General features: G+C 38.6%; 1 protein-coding gene across 2 annotated transcripts in view; it reads left to right on the top strand.

The window, feature by feature from the left end:
* Positions 1-8857, top strand: part of RGS22 (regulator of G protein signaling 22) — a 154420-nt gene extending 145563 nt beyond the window's left edge. For both annotated transcript variants that reach the window (XM_055286886.2, XM_055286885.2), the window contains exons 24-28: positions 4542-4637; positions 6942-7035; positions 7152-7232; positions 7477-7526; positions 8712-8857. In XM_055286886.2, the coding sequence (XP_055142861.1) occupies positions 4542-4637; positions 6942-7035; positions 7152-7232; positions 7477-7481 (276 nt within the window). In that variant the 3' untranslated portion in view covers positions 7482-7526; positions 8712-8857. The remainder of the gene's footprint in view (positions 1-4541; positions 4638-6941; positions 7036-7151; positions 7233-7476; positions 7527-8711) is intronic.
* The last annotated feature ends 14734 nt before the right edge of the window (positions 8858-23591 follow it).

Here is a 23591-nt window from a genome sequence, read left to right as displayed (position 1 = left end):
CTGGCTGATTATTTTGCATATTACTTGATGCGGTTTCTTCATAGTGTCATTGGTCTTTCTAATTTGGTATGTTTTTTTGCAGCGGCTGTTACCAGTTTTTCCTTTCCATATTTAGTGCTTCCTTCAGGAGCTCTTGTAAGGCAAGCCTGGTGGTGACACAATCCCTCAGCATTTGCTTGTTTGTAAAGGATTATTTCTCCTTCACTTATGAAGCTTAGTTTGGTTGGATATGAAATTCTGAGTTGAAAATTCTGTTCTTTAAGGATGTTGAATATTGGCCCCCACTCTCTCCTGGCTTGTAGAGTTTCTGCCGAGAAATCAGCTGTTAGTCTGATGGGCTTCCCTTTATAGGTAACCTGACTTTTTTTTTTTTTTTTTTTTTTTTTTTTTTAGGTGGAGTCTCACTCTGTCGCCCAGGCTGGAGTACAGTGGCGTGATCTCGGCTCACAGCAAGCTCCGCCTCCCGGGTTCACACCATTCTCCTCCCTCAGCCTCCCGAGTAGCTGGGACCACAGGCGCCCACCACCTCACCCGGCTAATTTTTTGTATTTTTTTTTAGTAGAGACGGGGTTTCACCGTGTTAGCCAGGATGGTCTCGATCTCCTGACCTCATGATCTGCCCGCCTCAGCCTCCCAAAGTGCTGGGATTACAGGCGTAAGCCACCGCGCCCGGCCTTTTTTTTTTTTTTTTTTGAGATGGAGTCTCGCTCTGTCGCCCAGGCTGGAGTGCAGTGGCGCAATCTCAGCTCACTGCAAGCTCCGCCTCCTGGGTTCATGCCATTCTCCTGCCTCAGCCTCCCGAGTAGCTGGGACTACAGCCGCCCACCACCACACCCGGCTAATTTTTTGTATTTTTAGTAGAGACAGGGTTTCACCGTTTTAGCCAGGATGGTCTCGATGTCCTGACCTCGTGATCCGCCCTCCTCGGCCTCCCAAAGTGCTGGGATTACAGGCGTGAGCCACCGCCCCCGGCCCCGGTAACCTGACCTTTGTCTCTGGCTGCCCGTAACATTTTTTCCTTCATTTCAACCTTGGAGAATCTGACGATTATGTGTCTTGGGGTTGCTCTTCTCGAGGAGTATCTTAGTGGCATTCTCTGTATTTCCTGAATTTGAATGTTGGCCTGTCTTGCTAGATTGGGGAAGTTCTCCTGGATAATATCCTGAAGTGTGTTTTCTAACTTGGTTCCATTCTTCCCATCACTTTCAGGTACACCAATCAATTGTACGTTTGGTCTTTTCACATAGTCCCATATTTCTTGGAAGCTTTGTTCATTCCTTTTCATTCTTTTTCTCTAATCTTGTCTACACGAGTTTTCATTAAGTTGATCTTCAATCTCTGATATCCCTTCTTCCGCTTGATCAGTCTAGCTATTGATATTTGTGTATGCTTCACGAAGTTCTTGTGCTGTGTTTTTCAGCTTCATTAGGTCATTCATGTTCTTCTTTAAACTGGTATTCTAGTTAGCAGTTCCTGTAACCTTTTGTCAAGGTTCTTAGCTTCCTTGCATTGGGTTAGAAGATCCTCCTTTAGCTCAGAAGAATTTGTTATTACCCACCTTCTGAAGCCTATTTCTGTCAATTCGTCAAACTCATTCTTCATCCAGTTTTGTGCCCTTGCTATAGAGGAGCTGAAATCCTTTGAAGGAGAAGAGGCATTCTGGTTTTTGGAATTTTCAGCCTTTTTGTGCTGGTTTTTCCTAATCTTCATGGATTTATCTACCTTTCATCTTTGATGTTGATGGCCTTTTCATGAAATTTTTCTGTGGGTGCCCTTTTTGTTGATGTTGACGTTATTGCTTTCTGTTTGTTAGGTTTACTTCAACAGTCAGGCCCCTCTTCTGCAGGTCTGCTGGAGTTTGCTGGAGGTCTGCTCCAGACCCTGTTTGCCTGGGTTATCACCAGCAGAGGCTGCAGAACAGCAAAGATTGCTGCCTGCTCCTTCCTCTGGAAGCTTTGTCCCAGAGGGGCACTCGCCTGATGCCACGTGGATCTCTCCTGTATGAAGTGTCTGTTGACCCCTGCTGGGAGGTGTCTCCAGTCAGGAAGCACTGGGGTCAGGGACTCACTTGAGAAGGCAGTCTATCCCTTAGCAGAACTCGAGAACTGTGCTGGGAGATCTTTTGCTCTCTTCAGAGCTGACAGGCAGGAATGTTTAAGTCTGCTGAAGCTGTGCCCACAGCCACCCCGTCCCCCAGGTGCTCTGTCCCAGGGAGTTGGGAGTTTGATCTATAAGCCCCTGACTGGGGCTGCTGGCTTTCTTTCAGCAATGCCCTGCCCAGTGAGGAGGAATCTAGAGAGGCAGTCTGGCTACAGCTGCTTTGCCACACTGCAGTGAGTTCTGCACCATTCAAACTTCCCAGAGGCTTCCTTAACACTGTGAGGGGAGAACCGCCTACTCAAGCCTCAGTAATGGCAGACGCCCCTCCCCCTACCAAGCTCAAGTGTCCCAGGTCGACTTCAGACTGCTGTGCTGGCAGTGAGAATTTCAAGCCAGTGGATCTTAGCTTGCTGGGCTACTTGGAGATGGGACCTACTGAGTGAGACCACTTGGCTCCATGGCTTCAGCCCCCTTTCCAGGGGAGTGAATGGTTCTGTCTCGCTGGGGTTCCAGGCTCCACTGGGGTACAAAAAAAAAAAAAAAAAAACTCCTGGAGCTAGCTCAGTGTCTGCCCAAACAGCTGCCCAGTTTTGTGCTTGAAACCCAGGGCACTGGTGGCATAGGCACCCAAGGGAATCTCCTGGCCTGCAGGTTGCGAAGACCATGGGAAAAGCATAGTATCTGGGCTGGAGTGCATAGTTCCTCACGGCACAGTCCCTCATGGCTTCCCTTGGCTAGAGGAGGGAGTTCCCCAACCCCTTGCACTTCCTGCATGAGGCAACACCCCACCCTGCTTCTGCTCATGCTCTGTGGGCTGTACTCACTGTCTAACCAGTCCCAATGAGATGAACCAGTACCTCAGGAGGAAATGCAGAAATCACCCTCCTTCTGTGTTGGTCTTGCTGGGAGCTGCAGATGGGAGCTGTTCCTATTCAGCCATCTTGCCAGATGAGGTACCTAGAATAGTCAAATACACAGAAACAGAAAGTAGAATAGAGGTTGCCAGGGGCTGGGGATAGAAGGCAGTAAGGAGTTATTATTTAATGGGAACAGAGCTTCTGTTTTGGATAATGAAGTTCTAGAAATGAAAAGTAGTTGTTATGGACTACGTGTTTGTGTTCCTCAAAATTCATACATTGAAACTCTCGTATTATCATTTTTAAAGACTAATTTGAAAGGCATGAAATGTTTTTATTTTCATGGCTTTGATTAGTAGGGATATTGAAAAAATTGTCCATTTTTGTTAAGCAGTAGCATTTCCTCTTTGGGGAAGTTTCTGTTGTGTCTCTTCTTTACTCATCTGTTGGCTTATTTGTTCTTCTTAAAGATCTGTATTAATTGAAATACAATTATACATGGTTCTTTTTTGTTATAATTACTTCAAATGTGTTTTCCTCTTAAGTTTGGGTTTTTTTTTCTTTTTTTAAGGAAATTTAATTAATTTTTTATTTGTATAGATTTACGAGTACAAGTGCCGTTGTGTTACATGGGTATGTTGTGTGTGGTAAAGTCTGGGCTTTGAAATATACTCCTCACCCAAATAGTGTATGTTGTACCCAACAGGTTGTATTTCATCCTTCACTTGCCTCCCACCCTCCCAACTTTTGGAGTCACCAGTGTCTGTTACTCTACTCTATATGTCTGTGTGTACCCATCATTTAGCTCCCACTTATAAGTGAGAACATACGGTTTTTGACTTTCTGTTGCTGAGTAAGAAAATGACCTAAATTTCTAATGAGTGTTGTTAATTAAATTATCTATGGTACATCCTTTTTCTAGAATATTATCTGTTGAAAGTGATGATAACATTTATTCATTTTATCATTCAGCAAACCTTTTAGTGCATAAGATCATTCATCCACTGAAAATGTTGATGTAATTTATTAATTTCATCATTCAACAAATATTTGAGTGCATACTATGTGGCAGACACCATTCTACAGCAGATAAACAATGGTAAAAAATACAGAGGCCCAGCATACATTCCGGCTCTATATTTATTCACATTTTCACAACATATTCTACATGAAAAGGCAGATTTAAAAAGAGCAAATATAGTTAGATTCTATTTGTGTAAAATTTGTATAATAAAATATAAAGATTAAAATTGTGAATCTATGCATTTTCCCTAGTGAGAAATATGGATGGATGTTCATGAAAATGTTTATAGTGGTTTTTCTTGGATTCCAGAATTTGGGAATGATTTTTACATTCAACTTAATCATTTCTCTCATTTATTTTAAGGTGTTTTTATATTAGTATGAAATAAGATTAAAGATCAAAGCAGGAGACTCTGTCGTATTAGTGATATTGACTTGATGAAACCTCAAGTGCAGCACTCACTATGAAATATTATGTTGTATGATGTTATAACTCCTTAGCCATAAGTTTATATTAACATAGCATTATCTTTTCTGGGGAATAATTTAATATAATTACAGGATGGAATCAAACAATATGCAAATACTTCAGTGCCTGCTATCAAAACTGCTTTACTCAGTGATTCCTTCCTAGGCCTCCAACCATATGGCCGACAGGTAAGCATGCAAGATGGTGCAGACCTCATTTCCCGGCTAGAGCATTGGATAGTGGAATGCAGTAACTCAGTCATCGTACGGTACTAGAATGTGTTTGTTTGAAAATAAGCCTACAATTATAATAGTAGGAGAGATTGAAGGGAGTTTCTTTGAGCCTTCAGAGAGTATTAAAATTTCAGCCAATCCCAGATAGTTTAATAAAGAAAAATAACTTCTTGAGATACATGAGGAAGACTTAAATTGCACAAGTTGAAATGATCATCTTGTTGGAAAAGAAAATAAGACAGATACAGTATAATAGAGAGAACAAGATGGAATATATATAGGATGTTGTATTCTTGGGTTAAAAAATGACAGAAGAATGTCAAATGCTTAGTCTCAAATTTTTAATTTTTTGAAGTAGTCATAAAATTAACCATACATGACCACCCCCCAATACATTATGGTTTCTGTGTTTACATTTACATTTATAACTGGTACATTACTGTTACTTCCCTGAAATTTCATATGTTTAACTTATGTCTATTTTTGATGACTTGTATTGAAAGCATTTGTATCTTAGGGTAATACTAACTCAAGAAACAATCTTTTTGGCATTTAGGAATGTCAAATAGGTTCAGTTACCCAGCTAAGATAACTGGCTAACTATGAAGCTATTATTGAGAGAAGAGAAATATCCAATTTTGTGGAACTGTATACTGAAAGAGATATCTAAAAGCATATGATACCTAGCAAATAATACCATTCATTTGCAAATGACTAGCATTAAATTTTAGAAACACAGTGTGAAAGGGGGAAACATCCAGTTAGAGATATCAGGCTGCCTCTTTTTTTGTTTGTTTTTTTTTGAGACAGGGTCTTGCTCTGTCACCCAAGCTGGAGTGCAGTGGTATGATAACTCTTTGCAGGTTAAAGGGTGCAAGGGCTCTTTGCAGCCTCAACTTCCCAGGCTCAAGGAATCCTCCCACTTCAGCCTCCCAAGTAGCTGGGACTACAGGTGCACACCACCATGCCTGGCTAATTTTTTGTATTTTTTATAGAGATGAGGTTCCGCCATGTTGCCCAGGCTGGTCTCAAACTCCTGGGCTTGTGCAATCCTCCCACTTTAGCCTTCCAAAGTGCTAGGATTACAGGTGTGAGGTAACAGGCTTCTAATCTTTGTTTTATCACAAGTCAGTATTATCTTGAAACCTGGATATAATCACATAATTTCCTTTGAGCCTCTTACCTTATCGGTTAAAAAGAGAGAGAGAGAAAGGGATGATGATGATGATGGTGGTGATGATGATGCTATCTTGTCATATTCAAGATTTTTGTAGGAAACTAAAAAACTTTTAGAAACCAAAGATATTTTATAAATATAAATGTAGCTTCTTATGATTTCTGTTTAAAGTATACATGTTGAATTATTTTAGCAATTTGTAAAGTAATAATACACTGACATTTGGTAAATGTAGATGCCCTATACAGTCATTCCTCAGTATCCACTGTGGGATGGTTCCAAGACTACCTGCAGATACCAAAATCTGAAGATGCTCAAGTCCCTGATATAAAACAACATGGTATTTGCATATAACCTATCCACATCATCCCATATACTTCGAATCATCTCTAGATTACATATATTACCTAAGTATTATACTATAGCATAAGTCAATGCTATGTAAATAGTTATACTGTATATTTTATTTGTATTATTTTTTGTTCATTTTTAAAAATATTTTTGATCTGCAGTTGGGTTAAATCTGCAGATGCAGAACCTGTGGATGTGAAGGGCTAAATGTATATGTATTTGTTTTAGATAGATTTTGCACATTGAAGAATTATAATGAATCCAAATGCAAAGTTACTCTCCCCCTAAAACTTGATTTACAGTCAAATTGAATATATAAAGATGACTGAATAGCTGTCAAGATATCTGTAAAGCTTTTGTTGACATTGATTCACTGAGAAATAGAATATCACCACCCTCACGTTCCCACCCCACCTCCTCCCTGCGAACCAGGGAATTTAAACATTTTGTCAAGGCTATGGAAGAAAATACACTTACTTTATCATAAATATTTGTATGAAAATGGACTAAGGTAGGTTGATAATAATTTGTGGTACCCAGTTAAAAGGTGACCTGGGTATGTTCAGTTGGTAAAAATTCATATCATTATAAACTTGTGATGTGCATTTTTCTTAATGTGTGTTATACTTTAATAAAAATTTAAATGAAGAGGCTGATAGAAGACATCTTACCTTCAGTTTATTTCCTAAAGCAAACATTTCAGAATTAACTTTGAAAATTGCTTTATTTAGCCAACCTGGTGCTACTCAAAGTATATAGAAGCCTTAGAACAGGAGAGAATTCTTCTTAAGATCCAAGAAGAACTAGAAAAAAAGTTGTTTGCAGGTAATTTTTGCTTTTTGCCTACAAGTTTACTTTTTTATTTTTATCACAGATTAATTTTAGAAGACTTTGCCAATATTTACTTTACTGTTTTTCTTATCTCTTTTATTTTCGTGCAGGCTTGCAACCTCTCACAAATTTTAAGGCTAGTGCTTCAACTGTGTCTTTGAAAAAGAATATGTCTGCCCACAGCAGCCAGAGTGAGTTCCCAGTGTAGTCTATCTTCAGTTCTTTCTTTCTTTTTGTTGGAGTTCTGCCTCTCACCTGGCCATTCAGAATGTACAGGGAGGAAGGGGTGAGGACCGACCCCTCCACCCTGTTCTGCCCCGCAACTTAGGAGAATTTCTCCGTGTGTGTGAGTCCTGGTTCTCTCTGTCTCTGTTCCTCTCCTCTGCTAAGGAGGAAAGACTAACATATATACATAAAACTTCATGTCTTTTCCAGAGTGACAGCATTCATGTGAGTGTTTACATCCTGCTGCTGATAGGTTCAAGGTACGTCATAGTCTGAATGTTGGCTGGTCCCACACATGTCCTCGTAATACACTCATTCATGTACATGCACACATGCACACACACAGCATACCACACATATAACATGTCCCACTAATAAATCGATGGGGAGGAGAGCCTTGCCTCCCTTTTGAATGGCACAGTCTCCTAAGAAGTAAGGCCTCTGGAGAGTGATCATGTATTGCTTTTATTTACTCCTTGTCTGTTTTCTTCTGCAAAGAACATGTATGGAAGAATGGGCTATAGCTCAGTTTTCCCAAGATTTCCTAAGCTGGGAATATTAGAAGGAACTTTAAAAAAAAAAACAACTAAAAATTGAGGGCCCTTCTCTCATACAGATTCTGAGGTGATTATACAGTTTTGATTGGATACTAGTGTTAGAATTTAACAAAGCCTTACAAAGTAGTCTAGTACCTATAATGTGGTATAATGTGTAATTCATTGACCTAATACTTGAAGAACCCAGTTAAAAGTCCTGTTTCTTTTATCTTTTGCTTGTAGATTAGCTTTTTGGTTTCTTAACATCCTTAGTTTTCTGGTTCTTGGGAGGTTTGATGAGTAGGCCTTAATGTTCTTAGCCTACTCATTTTTTTCTCTTCTAGTTTACCCTAGCCTCTACACTCTTTTGCCCATTTCTCCACCCCTCAGGCCAGCCTCATAGTCCCCCTAACATTTCTGACACTCCTGCTCACATTTTGATCCTTATGACAGCTGTATTAGTCCGTTCTCATGCTGCTATGAAGAAATACCCGAGATTGGGTAATTTATAAAGGAAAGAGGTTTAATTGACTCACAGTTCCATGTGGCTGGGGAAGCCTCAGGAAACTTACAATCATGGCTGAAGGAGAAGCAAACATGTCCTTCTTCAAGAGGCAGCAGGAGAGAGAAGTGCCAAGCAAAAGGGGGAAAAGCCCCTTATAAAACCATCAGATCTCATGAGAACTCACTCACTATCATGAGAATAGCCTGAGGGTAACCACCCCCATGATTCAATTACCTCCCACTGGGTCCCTCCAATGACATGTGGGAATTATGGGAACTACAAGATGAGATTTGGGTGGGGACACAGCCAAACCATATCAACAACTGTATATAAGATTTTTGTTGTTTTGCATTTATGTTTTCTATAGATGTTTATATTTTCATCCATTTATTTTTCCTTTGCAGGAATTCTTTAAACCAGATTTTGCTGACATGAGAAGCTCCAGTGATTTTTTTGAAGGTCTGTATCAGAGCAAGCCTAACATCTAAATAAAGTTTGATTCTGGATTATCCAGGTGGGAAATAAATAAAGAAAATTTGGCTTGTCTTACTCTCGCAGTTTTAAAATTATAGCTATTCTGTACACATGACATATAAGACTATAAGAATTGTTTAACTTATTTAGAATAAAACAACTACTATCTAGACTTGAAGAACCAAAATGTTTTGCTTATCACAGTCGTTAAGGAAGTGTAATGCTATGTTCCTCAAGTCCTCTTTCAACAAATATTCCTTGAGCATGTACTGTATTTGGTTAACAGATGTATTCAGCAGGCGATTAGGGGACAAACATTCCAAGTGGTAAATTGACCCAAAACGTAAAAGGAAGAGCTTTCCTTACCCCATCCCCAACTCTAAAGGAACTATGTTGTTGTTGTTATTATTATTATTATTATTATTTGAGATGGAGTCTCACTCTGTCACCGAGGCTGGAGTACATTAGCATGATCTTGGCTCACCGCAACATCTGCCCCCTAGGTTCAAGCGATTCTCCTGCTTCAGTCTCCTGAGTAGCTGGGACTACAGGTATGTGCCACCACGCCTGGCTAATTTTTGTATTTTAGTAGAGACAGGGTTTTGCCATGTTGGCCAGGCTGGTCTCAAACTCCTGATGTCAAGGGATCTGCCTGCCTTGGCCTCCCAAAGTGCTGGGATTACAGGCATGAGCCACCGTGCCCTGCCAGGAACTATATATTAAAGCAGTGGTTCTCAGACTTTAGTGTGCTTGACTCACTTGTGACATTTGCTAGCAATGCACATTCCTGAGCCCCCTCCCTGAGTGTCGCATTCAGTAGTTCTTGGGCTGGACCCAGGAATCTCACTCTTTAACAGACACCTGAAGTGATTCTGATGCAATGTTCCATAAACCACTGTTTGAAATAAACTGTTAGGGTAGCAAGAAAAGAGTGTCAAAAGGTAAAAGCCACCTTATTAACTGGAACTATACTTGTGTCAAAGAGAACCCAGACATATACCCTCCTATACTTTTCCTGGAGGAAAAGGAGAGTGTGTAAGAAATGACTTGGGAGAATCATCTGGGGGCCTCATGACTCAAGAGCTCTGAGGATATGACCTAGATCACCAGACTGGAAGCACTGGACTTCCAGTTTTGTATAATCCCAGAAGCATTTTCAAAGTAGAAACTGCCACTCCAGATTCTCTGAAGAGTTAGATGTTTTAAATGGGTAAACTATTAGGAGATCTACCTCAGAGATCATTTTTTCTTCCTAAAGCAGTGGGTTTTCAATAGTTTTTTTTCTTTTCTTTTCTTTTCTTTTTTCTAATCATGGGAACCCTGTTGTTTCCTGCGCTCCTACAGTGCCACATACCCTGTAGTGTAGTGGCCGTGAAGTTTCCTTTTCTTCTGACTTCTACTCTTGTGCTGCCTTCTCTGGTTTTAATTAAGCATTTTATATGATTCCACTTTTTCTCCTCTCTTAGCATATCAGTTATACTTTTTAAATTTTTCTTATTCATTGCCCTAGAGTTTGCAATATGTATTTACTACTAATAAAAGTCCACCTTCAAATGACACAATAGTGCTTCATGAGTAGTGCAAGTACCTTATAACAGTGTTCCCAATCCCTCCCTCCTCTCCCTTATCACAATGTTGTCATTCATTTCTCTTATCCATAAGCTATACTCACTGAATACATTGTTGCTATTACCATTTTGAACAAACTGTTATCTGTTAGATCAGTTAAGAATGAAAAAAAAAACATATTATTTTGCCTTTTTCCTTTATTCCTTCTCTGATGCTTTTTCCTTCTTTTTATAGGTCTGTGTTTCTGACCTGTATAATTTTCCTTCTCTCTGAAGAACTACTTTTAACATTCTTGGCAAGGCAGATCTACTGGAAACAAATTCCTTTGATTTTGTTTGCCTTAAAAGTCTTTATTTCTCCTTTACTTTTAAATGATAATTTCATAGAATACAGAATTCTAGGTTAGGGTTTTTTTTTTCCTTTCAACACTTAAAATATTTCACTCTACTCTCCTCTTGCTTGCAAGATTTCTGAAGATTAATCAGATGTAATTCTTATCTTTGCTCCCCTATAGGTAATTGTTTCCACTGCTACCCTCTGGCTTCTTTAAAGATTTTCTCTTTGTCTGTGATTTTCTGCAGACACAAATATGCTATTCCTAGGTATAGATTTTTTTAGCATTATCCTACTTGGTGTTCTCAAAACTTCCTGGATCTATGGTTTGATGTCTATCATTAATTTTGGAAAATCCTTAGTCATTATTACTTCAAATATTTCTTCTCTTCCTTTCTCTCTTTCTTTTCCTTCTGGTGTTCCTATTATATATATTTAACCCCCCTTTTTTTTTTTTGAGACGGAGTCTCGCTCTGTCGCCCAGGCTGGAGTGCAGTGGCGCAATCTCGGCTCACTGCAAGCTCCACCTCCCAGGTTCACGCCATTCTCCTGCCTCAGCCTCTCCGAGTAGCTGGGACTACAGGCACCCGCCACCACGCCCAGCTAATTTTTTTGTATTTTTTAGTAGAGACGGGGTTTCACCATGGTCTCAATCTCCTGACCTCGTGATCTGCCTGCCTCGGCCTCCCAAAGTGCTGGGATTACAAGCATGAGCCACCGTGCCTGGCCTACCCCCCCTTTTTTTTTTGTCCCACAGTTCTTGGATATTCTGTTCTGTCTTCTTCATTCTATTTTCTCTTTGCATTTCAGTTCTGGAAGTTTCTATTGATCTCTCTTCAAGTGCAGTGATTCTTTCCTCAGCTGTATGTAGTCTGGTGATGACCCCATCAATAGTATTCTTCATTTCCATTACAGTGTTTTTTACTTCTAGCATTTCTTTTTTTTTTTTTTTCGCTCTGTTGCCCAAGCTGGAGTGCAGTGGCGCAATCTTGGCTCACTGCAAGCTCTGCCTCCTGGGTTCACGCCATTGTCCTGCCTCAGCCTCTCCGAGTAGCTGGGACTACAGGCGCCCGCCACCACGCCCGGCTAATTTTTTGTATTTTTAGTAGAGACAGGGTTTCGTCGTGGTCTCGATCTCCTGACCTCATGATCCGCCCACCTCGGCCTCCCAAAGTGCTGGGATTACAAGTGTGAGCCACCGCACCCAGCATTTCTATTTGATTTTTTTCTTAGACTTTCCCTCTCTGTGCTTACACTGCCCATCTGTTCTTGCGTGTTTTCTAATTTTTAAATTACAGCTTATAGCATATTAATTATGGTAATTTTAACTTTCTGATCTGATAATTCCAACATCTCTGTCTTATCTGAGTCTGGTTCTGATGCTTGCTTTGTCTTTTCAGACTGTTTTTTGCCTTTTTGCATGCCTTGTAATTTCTTATTGGAAGCAAGACATGATGTATTAGATAAATGGAAATGGGGTCAATAGGTCTTTAGTATAAAATTTCATGTTTTTCTGGCTGGGAGTTAGGCTGTATTTACTGTTTGCTATAGCTGTGGCATTAGGGGCTAAAATTTCCTCTATGCCTTTGTTTTTCTCTGCCCTGTTGTTTTGGGCTTTTCATAAAGACTCCTTGATACAGTGCCTAAGACTTGAAGTTCTCTTAGCTAAAATCTCTGTTATTATACAACAGACCTATTGATGTGGTGGTAGGGCGGGAGGAGGGGAAAGCATTTTATAATCCTATGATTAGGTTCTCAGTGTTTTATTGAAACTAAGTTGGGTATTTATTTCCCTTCCCCCAGGTTGTTAGGGCTTTGGTAAAACCCTCTTCTGTTAGGTGCTGGTAAAATAGTTTCCCTTGAGGCAGGCCTTGTTAAGAATAGAAAACTCTTGGTGTGTTTCAAAATGGTGACTTTACTCCTCCCCCTACCAGAGCAGATGGGGATTTTTCTCTGGTCTTCACAGGAGAACCTGATGGGCCTCCTGTAGGTAAAACTCAAGAAAGTGTGGGTGCGCGCCTAAGACTGGACCCCCTCAGAGTCTTTAATTCTCAAGTTAGTCGACACTAAGCCTCCAGAAATTTGTTAATTACAGTTTCAAGTATTCCTCCAGATAGTGGCTGCAGCTTCAGGCTTCTGCTCCCACTAAGCTGTGATTGTCTGTATCTGTCTGTCTATCTCTCCAGTTTTAGTGGCTGCAATTTGCTATTACCATAATTCTTTGATGGCTCCAAGAAGAGTTGTTGATTTTCAGTTTGTTTGGCATTTTTCTTGTTGTGAGGATGGTAATGATGACCTCCACATTCTTTACTTGGGCCCTGAAGTTTGATACCTGTGTTTTTAAAGTATTTTGTAGTCAGTTTTGTGCTTAAGATAAAATTAAGAGGCCAGGCATTGTGGCTCATGCCTATAATCCCAGTGCTTTGCGGGGCTAAGACAGGAGGATTGCCTGAAGCTAGGAGTTTAAGACCAGCCTGGACAACATAGTGAAAACCCATATCTACAAAAAAATAAAAATATTAACTGGGTGTGGTGGTGCATGTGTGTAGTCCCAGCTACTTGAGAGGCTGAGGCAGGAGACTCACTTGAGCCCAGGAGTTTGTAGGTTACAGTGAACTACGATCATGCGACTGCCCACCAGCCTGGGTGACAGAGCAAGACCCTGTCTCCAAAAAAAAGAAAAAAAGGTTAATTTAGTAATTAAAAGTTTTGTGTTATATATACATATTAAATTAATGGTAATTTTGTATTATAAATATTTACATATTCCTTTTTAGCCTACCCTAAAAGCATCCCACAGCATGGGCTCATCCTAGTTTTTGCCACCAGAGGCAATTTCCTTATATTAATGTGCCCATGAAGTATCATCTGTAGTTCTACCAGTTTTTCTTAACATTTCTTCAATACATCTCCTCCATTTTCCCCTTCATTATTGGATGACTGTCTTATTCCAGAGCCTTATCACCTTGGATATGGGTCCTAATTAGTATCTCTTTCTCCTGCCTGGCCACTTTACAACCATCCTGAGTGATCTTTCTAAAATGTAAACATTATGAAATTCCCTTCTCTAAATACTTCATTGAGATGATTGGTAAACCTGTTATTAGTAAAATAGAAGTTCTTTATTTGGCAAGATATACATATAAGGCCCCCCTATTGAGAGGTGAAGCCAGCTGGACTTCCTGGGTTGAGTGGGGACTTGGAGAACTTTTCTGTCTAGCTAAAGGATTGTAAATGCACCAATCAGCACTCTGTAAAAATGCACCTATCAGCACTCTGTGTCTAGCTAAAGGATTGTAAACGCACCAATCAGCACTCTGTAAAAACGCACCAATCAGCGCTCTGTGTCTAGCTAAAGGATTGTAAACGCACCAATCAGCACTCTGTAAAAATGCACCAATCAGCGCTCTGTAAAAATGCACCAATCAGCGCTCTGTGTCTAGCTAAAGGATTGTAAATGCACCAATCAGCACTCTGTAAAAACTCACCAATCAGTGCTCCGTGTCTAGCTAAAGGATTGTAAATGCACCAGTCAGCACTCTGTAAAATGGACCAGTCAGCCCTCTGTAAAATGGACCAATCAGCTCTCTGTAAAATGGACTAATCAACAGGTTGTGGGCGGGGCCAAATAAGGGAATAAAAGTTGGCCAACCGAGCCAGCAGCGGCAACCCTCTTGGGTCCCCTTCCATGCTGTGGAAGGTTTGTTCTTTCACTTTTCACAATAAATCTTACTGCTGCTCACTCTTTGGGTCGCACTACCTTTATAAGCTGTAACACTCACCGCGAGGGTCTATAGCTTCATTCCTGAAGTCAGCGAGACCATGAACCCACCAGGAGGAACAAACAACTCTGGATGCGCCACCTTTAAGAGCTGTAACACTCACTGCAAAGGTCTGCAGCTTCACTCCTGAAGTCAGCAAGACCACGAACCCACCAGAAGGAATAAACTCCGGACACATACGAACATCTGAAGGAACAAACTCCAGACATACTATCTTTAAGAACTATAACACCGTGAAGGTCCACAGCTTCATTCTTGAAGTCAGCGAGACCAAGAATCCACCAGAAGGAACCAATTCCAGACACACTATCTTGTGAGACAAACATTCAGATCAGGCATTTGTTCTTCTGGGAAGCTGTCTTTGGTATTCTTCCCTTACTACAGATGCCCCAAATAACTACGGAAGTTATCCTCTTCTGTCACTGTCTTGTTCACTGTTCTGTAATATAGTGTTAGTCACAATGATTGTAATTTTTAAATTATATGTGTGTATACCCTAATACAGTTGTTATTTGGCTTTCCATTCCATCACCTTATATAGAACATTTTAAAAATAGATGTATGTTAAATATTTGTTGAAAAAGATGAAGGAAATATCTCCACTATAAAATTCCAGCAAGGTAAAAATCACTGCTCATCTAAGAAAGTTCAATGTAATGCTATTCATAAAAATGTGTCGTTAGTAGTCTTTATAATTATAAATATATAGTAATATGGAATTTTATGTGAAGTGTAAAAGTTTTGTCCTATCTACATCATTTCTCATATCTGTGAAAATATACCTATGTGTTTGTCATGTCTCTCAGATAATAAATTAATGCTTATTAAGTCACATTAAATCACTTTAGGCTGGCATTTCTCAATCTCAGCACTAGTGACATTTTTGGCCAGATAACTATTTATTGTGGAGGGCTGTGCTGTGCATTGTATGATGTTTAACAATGTCCCCGACCTCTTACCCATTATGCCAGTAGCACCTCTCCAGATGTGGCAACTCAAAATATATTTAGATATTTTGCTACATCATCTCTAGTTGAAAACCACTGCTTTGGACTTTTGGACATTTTGATGTTGTATTTTTCGAAATCTCTGATGACAATGGAACCTTTAAATTCTAATTCTATAGCATATACTTTTAAAAGTATCATACCTGCTAGCTCCATAAAACTACCAATAGTGTCTTCTAAATCAGTGATGACTCATTTGTTTTAGTGAGTATCTATACTAAAGCCACTTGAATAATTTATTTTCTTTTACATCATCTTTGAAAACATGATGCCTAACAGAGATGCTCAGCCAATGTTTGTTGAATTAATAAAACTTAAAATAAGTTTTCTATTTACACTTATTGTAACATAAACTGTATTTTAGGTAATCTTAAAAGTGCCCTTAAATCTGATTTGGGTGTGTATAAAGAAATAAGTAAATAAATTACAATAGTGCCATATTTTTGCATATGATGTGCTGCTTGATATTATGAATTCTCTTGAAGAAAGACAGCTCCATTTTGGAATATTCCTAGGATTTAAAAACAGACAAGGCTGGGTGCAGCAGCCCACACCTGTAATCTCAGCACTTTGGGAAGCTAAGGCAGGTGGATTGCTTGAGTCCAAGAGTTTGAGACCAACTGGGGAAACATGGTGAAACCCCTCCTCTAGAAAAAATACAAAAAGTTACCTGGCATGGTGGCACATGCCTGTAGTCCCAGTTACTCAGGAGGCTGCAGTGAGAGGATTGCTTGAGCATGGGAGGTCGAGGTTACGGTGAGCCGTGATCATGCCACTGCACTCCAGCCTGGAAACCCTATCAAAACAACAACAACAACAACAACAACAAAACAACCCCAGAAAGTACTGGTATACTGTATCAACTTATAGTCTTCAAAACAGGGTAAATTGAGCTCATATTTTGTGTGTTTACATTATTATTTGTAGTAAATAAGTATATTTTTAAAAGTTTTTTAAACCAACCAAACATCAGTGAAATAAGTATATTTTGAAATAAATACAATAGTGAAATAATCCAAAAGTAATGTGGCCAGTTGGATCAGATTCAGCTTGTGTATAATTTTCTAAAATAAGCAAATTTAGTATTAAAAGCATAAATTAATTTGTTATATTTCTTTTTCTTTTTTTTTTTTTTTTTTGAGATGGAGTCTTGCTCTGTTCCCCAGGCTGGAGGGCAGTGGCGTCATCTTGGCTCACTGCAACCTCTGCCTCCTGGGTTCAAGTGATTCTCCTGCCTCAGCCTCCCGAGTAGCTGGGATTACAGGCGCATGCCACCATGTCAGGCTAATTTTTTATATTTTTAGTAGAGATGGGGTTTCACCATGTTAGCCAGGTTGGTTTCAATCTTCTGACCTCATGATCTGTCCCCCTCGGCCTCCCAAAGTGCTGGGATTACAGGCCTGAGCCACCACACCTGGCCAAGTTGCAGGAATTTCTTATATGTTTTGAATGTTAGTTCATTACAAGATATATGGCTTGCAAATATTTTCTCCCATTCTATAGGTAGCCTTTTTGTTCTGTTGATTATTTCCTTTGTGGTGTAAAAGTGTTTTAGTTTGATGTAGTTTCACTTGTCTGTTTTTGCCTTTGTTGCCTGTGCTTTTGGCGTCATATCCAAGAAATAATGGCCAAAAACATTATCAATAAATATTCCCCCTATGTTTTCTTCTAGGAATTTTACGGCTTCAGTTTCTTATGTTTAATCTTTAAATATAAGACCTGAAACTGTAAACTAAAAACTGTAAGCTGAAACTGTAAAATTCTTAGAAGCCAAATTAATTATTCTTTTAAAGAAATTTAAATCAATTTAATTCAGTCCGTTTTGGGTTGGTTTTTGTGTATGGTGTAAGACAGGGGTCTGATTCATTCTTTTACATTGGGATACCCATTTTTGCCAACACCATTTATTGAGAAACTGTTCTTTTCCCAGTGTGTATTCTTGGCACCTTTGCCAAAGTCCTATTGACCATATATGTGTGTGTTTCTTTTTGGGCTCTGTATTATGTTCCATTGGTCTAAATGTCTGTCTTTATGCCAGTAGCATACTTTTTAAATTATTTTGTAATATATTTTGAAATCAGGAAATATGCCTCCAGCTTTGTTCTTCTCTCTCAAGATTCCTTTGACTACTCTAGGTCTTTTGTTGTTCCATATGAATTTTAGGAGACATTACAACTAATGCCACAGAAATAAAAAGGATTATAAGTACTAGTATGAATAATTATACACCAACAAATTGTACAACCTAGAAGAAATGGATAAATTCCTAAAAACACGCTTTTTTTTTTTTTTTTTTTTTTTTACTTTTTTTTGAAACAGATTTTTGTTGTCTTACCCAGGCTGGAGTGGCACAATCAAGGCTCACTGCAATCTCCGCCTCCCAGGCTCAAGCAATCCTCCCACCTCAGCCTCCCAAGTAGCTGGGACTACAGGCATGTGCCACCATACCCAGCTAATTTATATAAATATATATATATATATATATTTTGTAGAGATGGGGTTTCACCATATTGCCCAGGCAGATCTTGAACTCTTGAGCTCAAGCAATCCACCCACCTTGGCCTCCTGAAGTTAGAAACGCACAATCCAACAAGACTGAATCATGAAGAAATAGAAAACCTGAACAGACTAATAACAAGGAGACTGAATCCGTAATCAAAACCTCCTAACAACAGCAAAAAAAGCCCAGGACCTTATGCCTTCACTGGTGATTCTACCAAGTATTTAAATAAGAATTAATTCCAGCTATTGTCAGACTCATCCAAAAAACTGAAATTGGGGGAACACTTGAGACTCTTTTATGAGGCCATCATTATCCTGATACCAAAGCCAGACAGAGGCACCACAAGAATAGAAAACAATAGGCCAACATCCTTAATGAACATAGATGCAAAAATTCTCAACAAAATACTAGCAAATCAGATTTGACAGCATATTAAAATAATCCTACACCATGATGAAATGGGATTTATCCCTGGGATATAAGGATAGTTCAACATATGCAAATCAGTAAATGTGATATGCCACATTAATAGAATGAAGGCTAAAAATCACATGAGCATCTCAATAGATGCAGAAAAAACACTTGACACAATTCAACACCCTTTCATGTAAAAAATACGCGATAATCTAGGTACAGAAGGAAGGTACCTCAATATAATAAAGATCAAATATGACAAACCCACCACTGGCATTATACTTCACAGGGAAAAACTGAAAGCTTTCTAGCATTATACTTCACAGGGAAAAACTGAAAGCTTTCCTTCTAAGATGAGGAACAAGGCAAGGATGCCCATTCTCCACCACTTCCATTCAACATAATATTGGAAGATCTAGCCAGAACAATTAGGCAAGAAAAAGAAATAAAAGGCGTCCAAGAAGGAAAGAAGTGAAGTTACATGTTTGCATGATCTTCTATGTAGAAAACCCTGAACACTTCACACAGCAAAACAAACAAACAAACAAAAACTATTAGAGCCAATAAATGAATTTGACAAAGTTACGAGATACAAAATCAACACACAAAAATCAATTGCCACTCTATATGCTGACAAAAAACTTTCCCCAAAGGAAATTAAGAAAATAATCCCATTAACAAAAAATAGCATCAAAAATAATAAAACATTTAGGAATAAAACTAACCAAGCAGATTAAAGACTTGTGCACTGGGGATGGCCATAGTGGCTCATGCCTGTAATCCCAACACTTTGAGAGTCCAAGGTGGGAGGATTGCTTTAGGCCAGGAGTCTGAGATCAGCTTGGGCAACATAGCGATACCCCATCACTAAAAAATAAAAAATTCACAATGTGTGGTGACACACACTTGTAGTCCCAACTACTTAGAAGGCTGAGGCAGGAGGATCACTTGAGCCTAGGAGTTCAAGGTTGTAGTGAGCTATGATCGTGCCACTACACTCCAGCCTGGGTGACAGTGCAAGACCCTGTTAGTAATATTTTAGTATTGTGATGAAAATGGTTTTGGCTGGGCATAGTGGCTCATGCCTGTAATTCCACTGCTGAGAGCCTGAGGCAGGTGGATCCTTATATCCCAGGGATAAATCCCACTTGATCATGATATAGGATTATTTTAACATGCTGTTAAATTAAACCGGCTTTGCTAGTATTTTTGATAATTTTTGCATCTATATTCATTAAGGATATTGGCCTATTGTTTTCTATTCTTGTGGTGCCTTTGTCTGGCTTTGGTATCAGGATAATGACGGCCTCATAAAAGAGTTTGGAAGTGTTCTCCCATCTTCAGATTTTTGGAAGAGTTTGACAATAGCTGGAATAGGCTGAGCTTGAGAATGGTCTGGGCTAGAGCCCAGGAGTTCAAGACCAGCTTAGGCCACATGGCAAAACCCTGACTCAAAAAAAAAAAAGGAAAATAGTTTTGATCTCACTGAACCCCTGAATAAGAGGTTTACAGGCCATAATTTGAGAACCACTGTACTATTATAAAATAAATTACTTACAGCTCACAAGTGAGCTATGGCAATTTCATAACTGGTTCATCTGTCTGGGAATTCCTTCCCTCTTTAATCTGCAGAGCTCCTATCCATTTTTTCAAAAGTCCAACTTGAAAATTGTTTCCTTTGTAAAGCTGTCCCTGACCCCTTCCCTTTTCTTCTCCAGCTGAATTGATCTTTTTCTCTTTTGTCTTGCCATGGTACACATATATCTGCTTTGGTACTAAACAACAGTATTGCACTTTTTGTTTACATGTCTTACTTATATCCTTAGCACTTATTGGACACTGAATAATTTAATGAGACTGAAATTTTATAATTATTTACCAGAAAATCCTGGCAATGGCTGTTTCTTCTTACTTCTGTGGACTGTTTTCTAGAGTTTAAATGCAGTGCTGCTGCCATTGAGTCACCCTGTACTATAGATGTGGGATACTCTATTCCTTATAATTGTATTAGGTTTGTGCAAAAGTAATCGTAGTCCTTGCCATTAAAGGTAATGGCACCAACCAAATAGTTCCTAGTTGAATCTCCTTACTTGTTATTTACATATACATCTTACAAAGAAATTTTAACCCACATATTCAATTCTCATCACGAGTTATACTGAGATTATATATTTTCAATCAAATCTGTTTCAGCTTTTATGTATCTTTCTAAGTTAAAGTCATACTTATTTACTGAACTTTTCTGTTTATCATCAAACAAGAAAATAGCTTAAATTTCTTTAAAAGAATAATTAATTTGCTCATAAGAAAAACACTTTATAACATAGTGGTAACACTTATTTCATCTGAGGATTTTAAATGGATTGTTACAAAAATCAGTGTACATTTTTCATTGTGTGTACTATTCATTGTAAGGCTTGTTGGCAGAAAAGGAGAATGCACTTAATGGATTGTGATTTTAATTTAAGGATTTTTTTTGTCCATTAAGACTATTATGGGCATAGTCGTTTTACGCCATATGTGTTTGAAGTTCCCATCCTGCCAGAAATATATTTTTTTCAAATCGAGACAATTATCTCTTCTCAGAAAAAATTCTTGCACACGGAAGAGCAATCATGTCATTAACTAGAATGTGAAATGAGACAAATGACAGGACAAACAAGGAACAAACACATTGTCATACAGGAAGAATGTGCTAGCGTGCAAGAGCTTATGCATTACTGCTGTTAAGACAAATAATTTGATATATCAACAAAATGTAACATACTGTGTAAAAACTTTTATAAGAGTGTGTGTGGGTGTATGTGTTTGGAGAATGGCTATTCTTGTTGATAAGTCTTCATTATTACATTTTAGCCTAAGAGAAAATGACTGTTTTAATTCAGATATAATTCAGCAAAGACAACTGTGTAATCATTATAGCCATCAACAAACTGATTCATGTGCAGTTGGTCCAAAAGTTACCAAAGCTGTTTCTGAGTTCTTGTTTGTATCCACCATTTTAAGATTACATCAGAATTAAAGCATGCAGGACTTGAACTGACTTCAAAGACTAAACTTAGACTTCTAGCTAGTTTAGCTTTTTTCTTTTATTGGTTCATGTTTTCCATTTGGCTTCCATATCCTGTTCTAGCTTGATGCCCCTTCTAGAATTTCATTTACAAGTCTTACAGCCTTGGTTCGTGAAACACACTAATTAATACTGTGATGGAGGCTAAGTATTTTAGCAATATCACGCCTCGTGCTTGGAAAAATATCTGCTGTTTTTCCACCCATGTCTAGTACCATATTGAACATGGCAAAATGCATCTTAAGTGGAACCTTAAATGCATTTAATCAAAATGCATTTAAGGAGGACTGTTTACACTGTTGCCAATACTACTAATCATGAAGCTCAAACCTTTCAATGCAACAGAAATATGAGATTTACTTTTTCCCAATTAGATTTTTTTTCAAGCAAAACAATAAAGTAAAAACAGGCCATTTTATGGTTTTTTAAAGTCCCAAGTAATACTTCAGCTAACAGCACTCCAGCTTTTAAAAAATGGGCAATTCTATGGGTTTTGTAAATCCCTTATGACTATATTAAGCAATACTAATTTAAGGGACATATTTCAGTTCCATAGGTCTTTGGCCTGCCTGGAAACTCTATGCAGGCAGCCAAGCTTAGATTTGCAGCTTTATGCTTATAGAAGCTATGTCTATAACCAACTTCTGAATACATTTTAATCAGTGTTGTGGTGCATCTATCATATTTTAGTTGGAGTGGAATAAACCTAAAATTATTTATTTGCCTACCAAATCTGTAGCAGATCCAGAAGGGACCATTTATTTTTGGTTGATTCGAAGCTCACTTTACCTGTATGTGGTCTTGTAATAATGTAATAATTCTATATTTTTTGAGCAGCACGTAGGGCTTGTTTAGTAGGTTTAAACCTTTGGAAAAGTAGTTGGGTGGCTTTATAATAGTTGGGCATTTTTTAGAATGTGAGATTATAGTTAAGTTTTCGACTCTTAGATTTCTCTAACCCTAGCAAAGTGATGAAAAGAAAAGAAAGACCAACCACTCTTGAAACTCAAAATTCATTGAGCCTGGAACATAACACTTTTGTCTGGTGTGCTGACTTGGCTACATTAGTTGGCTGTCTATAAACCAAGAGAGATGGAAAGGATGCTTTGTCAATTTGTGCTGTAGATGGTGCAATCTGCACTGCCAAGTTCAAAGCCCTATTTGCCAGGTTCCCTTCTTATCCAAATCCTCATGTATTTGAAAGCTTTATGTGTCCCTTGAGACCTTCTGATAAATGTGATTCTGCCATACTCCCAAGAACCCAAGGATCTACGATTAGCTAGTGAAAAGATAGTTTATAATACATTTACCTTGGGCTCTGATCGGCAGTGTTTGTGTTAGTGTAGTCCCTGTGTTCTGTCTAATGTGTGTGTGTACGCAAACACAAAGGAATGACTAGTTCCAAAACAACAATTTTTTAAAGTATAGGGGGAAAAATCTGTATGTGCTTACTTAAGACTGTTTTCCTCATAATTTTATAATGCTTTTTCCAAGATGACGTGCTCTAATTTTTTAACATTTAATTGAAATTTTCTTTTGAAATATAGATAAATCTAATTTAGAAATGTATTCCCTGGCTTCTACTTTAAAAACATCTATCACAATTTTCAGATACTTTAACATGTATGCCTTTATAATATTCCTATTTTACTAAAAGGGGTAGGAAGAAAGTCCCAAAATGATAAAATGTATTGTTTACACTATTTTTCACATTCTTATACGAAGTGAATGACAAAGTTATGATCAGTACTAATAACATCTGAATTTCCTTACTATATTGATGATGATTATGATGATTGTTAACATTTATTAAGCAGTTTTTATGTACCAGGTTGTTCTATGCATTCCTCACAACAACCAGAACCATCAATAAAAATTATTATTTTATAGATGAAATAACTGGGGCACAAAGAGGTTTAGTAACTTGTCCATTGTTATACTGCTACAGCTTATATCATTAAAGCACAATGCCTGGCTGGGTGCAGTGGCTCATGCCTGTAATCCCACCACTTTGGGAGGCCAAGGCAGGAGGATTGCTTGAGCCTAGGACTTTGAGACCAGCCTGAACAACATAGTGAAACTCCATCTCTAAAAAACAAAAAAAAACGAAAAAGCACAATGCCTTTCATCAT

The sequence above is a fragment of the Symphalangus syndactylus genome, chromosome 7, assembly GCF_028878055.3.
Source record: "Symphalangus syndactylus isolate Jambi chromosome 7, NHGRI_mSymSyn1-v2.1_pri, whole genome shotgun sequence".
Taxonomy (NCBI): domain Eukaryota; kingdom Metazoa; phylum Chordata; class Mammalia; order Primates; family Hylobatidae; genus Symphalangus; species Symphalangus syndactylus.
Note: the sequence above shows the minus strand (reverse complement) of the source record. Positions and strands in the feature narration are given on the sequence as shown.